This window comes from Apium graveolens, unplaced genomic scaffold (genome assembly GCF_009905375.1).
Source record: "Apium graveolens cultivar Ventura unplaced genomic scaffold, ASM990537v1 ctg7509, whole genome shotgun sequence".
NCBI lineage: Eukaryota > Viridiplantae > Streptophyta > Magnoliopsida > Apiales > Apiaceae > Apium > Apium graveolens.
The window spans coordinates 81,368-83,963 of NW_027420385.1; the positions used below are offsets into that span (position 1 = coordinate 81,368).

At 30.0% G+C, this 2,596-nt stretch overlaps 1 protein-coding gene across 1 annotated transcript; it reads right to left on the reverse strand.

Moving 5' to 3' along the window:
* Positions 1–350: 350 nt before the first annotated feature.
* Positions 351–1,554, reverse strand: LOC141704170 (uncharacterized). The gene is made up of 6 exons (XM_074507479.1): positions 1,411–1,554; positions 1,037–1,328; positions 863–959; positions 655–776; positions 480–561; positions 351–372 (listed from the first exon to the last, which is right to left on the reverse strand). The coding sequence occupies exons 1-6, from the start codon at positions 1,552–1,554 to the stop codon at positions 351–353; spliced, it is 759 nt and encodes a 252-aa protein (XP_074363580.1).
* Between the last annotated feature and the right edge of the window lie 1,042 nt (positions 1,555–2,596).

Here is a 2,596-nt window from a genome sequence, read left to right on the forward strand (position 1 = left end):
TCCAATGTACATGTAAAAGAGTCTCATTTATTTTTTATAGTATTCCCATTTATAATAGCAAAATGTAAAATTATATTTACATGTCATAAGTAAACATTGATTTCGGCAATGACATATAACAAATGATTAGATGAGTAAAACATTCATATGAGTCTACATTAAAATTAATTTCAATTCATAAGAGAAAGTTTGGCTAAATACTGAAATCTCAAAACAATAATATTTGAAATGATAAAAACTAAATTGTAATGCAAAATAGTAGACATTCCAGAATACAATCTGCCTAAAATTTGTTATCAATAACTTGAATACAAATGCGTAGGGAAGACTTTATGCCAAAAGTAGTTTATTTAGACTGCTCCGCCAAGTATCCTGTAAACACAATAATACAGAGCATGTTCATCAGAGTTTATACAACTCAATCATGTTTATATCTCTCCCAATAGTAATAATTTACATTACGCAGAAAGTGTTTATACCTTTGTCTCAACACTTCAACAGCCGGATGATTAATATTGAAATAAATCTGCGAACATGATGAATTTCTTATCTGCAGTGAACCTATTAGATGCAGTATACCAATAATCTTTAGTTTACACCATGAAAAAAATTATAGTTTCTAGTAAAAATATGTAGATTGAAAGTAAATGGAACCATTATGGATTAGTGGCCTCATTGTTGTCAAGATCACTATTGGAGGATACACAACATTTCCTTCTAGCGCATTAGCTACATCATCAGTAACTTGATCCCAAACACAAATCTTAACCACGTTGCTGATATGGAAACAAAGATAGACAATCATATCAACATTGGAAAACACTGATCGAAACTATATTTAATAGTGAAATGATGGTCTTACCTGTCATCAAATAACTCAAAACGAAGAAATTTTTTCTCACCAAATCGTGTATAAACTTCCTTTACTGGTTCAATATTTTGAGCCATTCCACCAATATCTATGCAATGTCATATTATTAAAATTTTTAAAGGATCATTTAAAATAAAAAAATTGTGTGATAAGATACAAAAATACTTATAGCATATACAGGGTGCACATGTTCAGAAAGTGATATTGCAAGTTCAGAAATCTCAGGAATAGTCTTACGCTCAAACTTGTGCCTTGGAATGGTTTTTACTTCAAAAGGAACCGGATGGACAATGGTATCATGTGCGAAAATAATAATCTTATCAGAAGATACAGGTCTCAAAAGTCCAGCAGGCTCCATTACTATAAAGTTGTGAATATCAAATGTGTTTCCTTCAAGTATGATATTGCTAACATCATGCCAAGTCACACGATTCACAAATGCAAAGACATGACAATCCTGCATAACATTGGCTCATTAAGAAACTCTTCTATATAAACATTGATCATATACTACTACTTTATAAAGTGAACGACAGTACCTCAGAATCAAGCAAAATTAGATTAACACCTCGAAATTGTTGAATGTGAGAAAATGAAGGCCACATTCGAGTAATACGTACACGAACCCTCCAATCAGTTCTAGTGCTATCAACTGATGCAAGATTATTTTTCATGTCAGCCATGAGAAAGATTAACAACAACCAAATAATGATTAAAGGGCTAAACAAATTAAACACTCATAGAATATAAGTTAACCATATATGTAAGAGGATTAGTATGTCAACCATGGATTTAGGTACATGATTGATGTTAATCCAGTTGGCGAAATATTTACATATGAGTTTGTTAGGATTTGGATTCTGCATAAGTAATCCAATATTCTGAAAATAATTAGAATAAGTTAACGTGGTATAATAATGTATACGACCTTAAAATTATGCTAGGTCGTCTAGTACAATATTTTCAGTACTGATTTCCTACTAAATATCTATTGCAAAAATAAAAAGCTTAACATGTACGATAATTAAGACAAAATATGGCGAATATTTTCTTTTAATTTTACTTAGACTTTTTATTTCGTCAATTTGATGTTACCATTTTTTGTACTCAAATTACCAAAATAGAATCCAAACAAACGTGATTAAGTCCGCTTTGGTATGTATCTCGTATCCAATGATTTTCTTTCAACAATATCTAAAAACATGTACTACGTTTATACAGTTAATCATTGATAGAATATTTAACATCAAATGTTACAATTAGGTATTTGAGCAATCCATTTAAATAGTTAAGCGCAGAACAAACATGGTGTGTTTGATAATCATGCGAGAGTGAAGAACCGGTTGATTTGGATATAGAAGATGCAGTACAAAATGCTGAAAATACACATGATGATAATAAGGCAAATGAAGTAGTACAATAAACCAAAATCATTAAGGGTGTACATTCAAACCATCTAAAAAACCAACAAAATTTTTTAAGTTTTGCAACAAAACAGAACTACACATAAAAATTGACTTGTCTCTAAAACTTATTTAGATATCCTTAACGAAAATTATGACTGAAATAAAAAGTTTTCTTTGATGCGATATCCATGCGATGCATTCTCTTTCCAGATATCAAAAATCACCTTAAAATCTTTCCTCCTGTAATGAAAAATGTAATAAATAAGTTACAATATTTAATTTCATAATTTCATATATTTACTAACTCGTGTTCAATAAG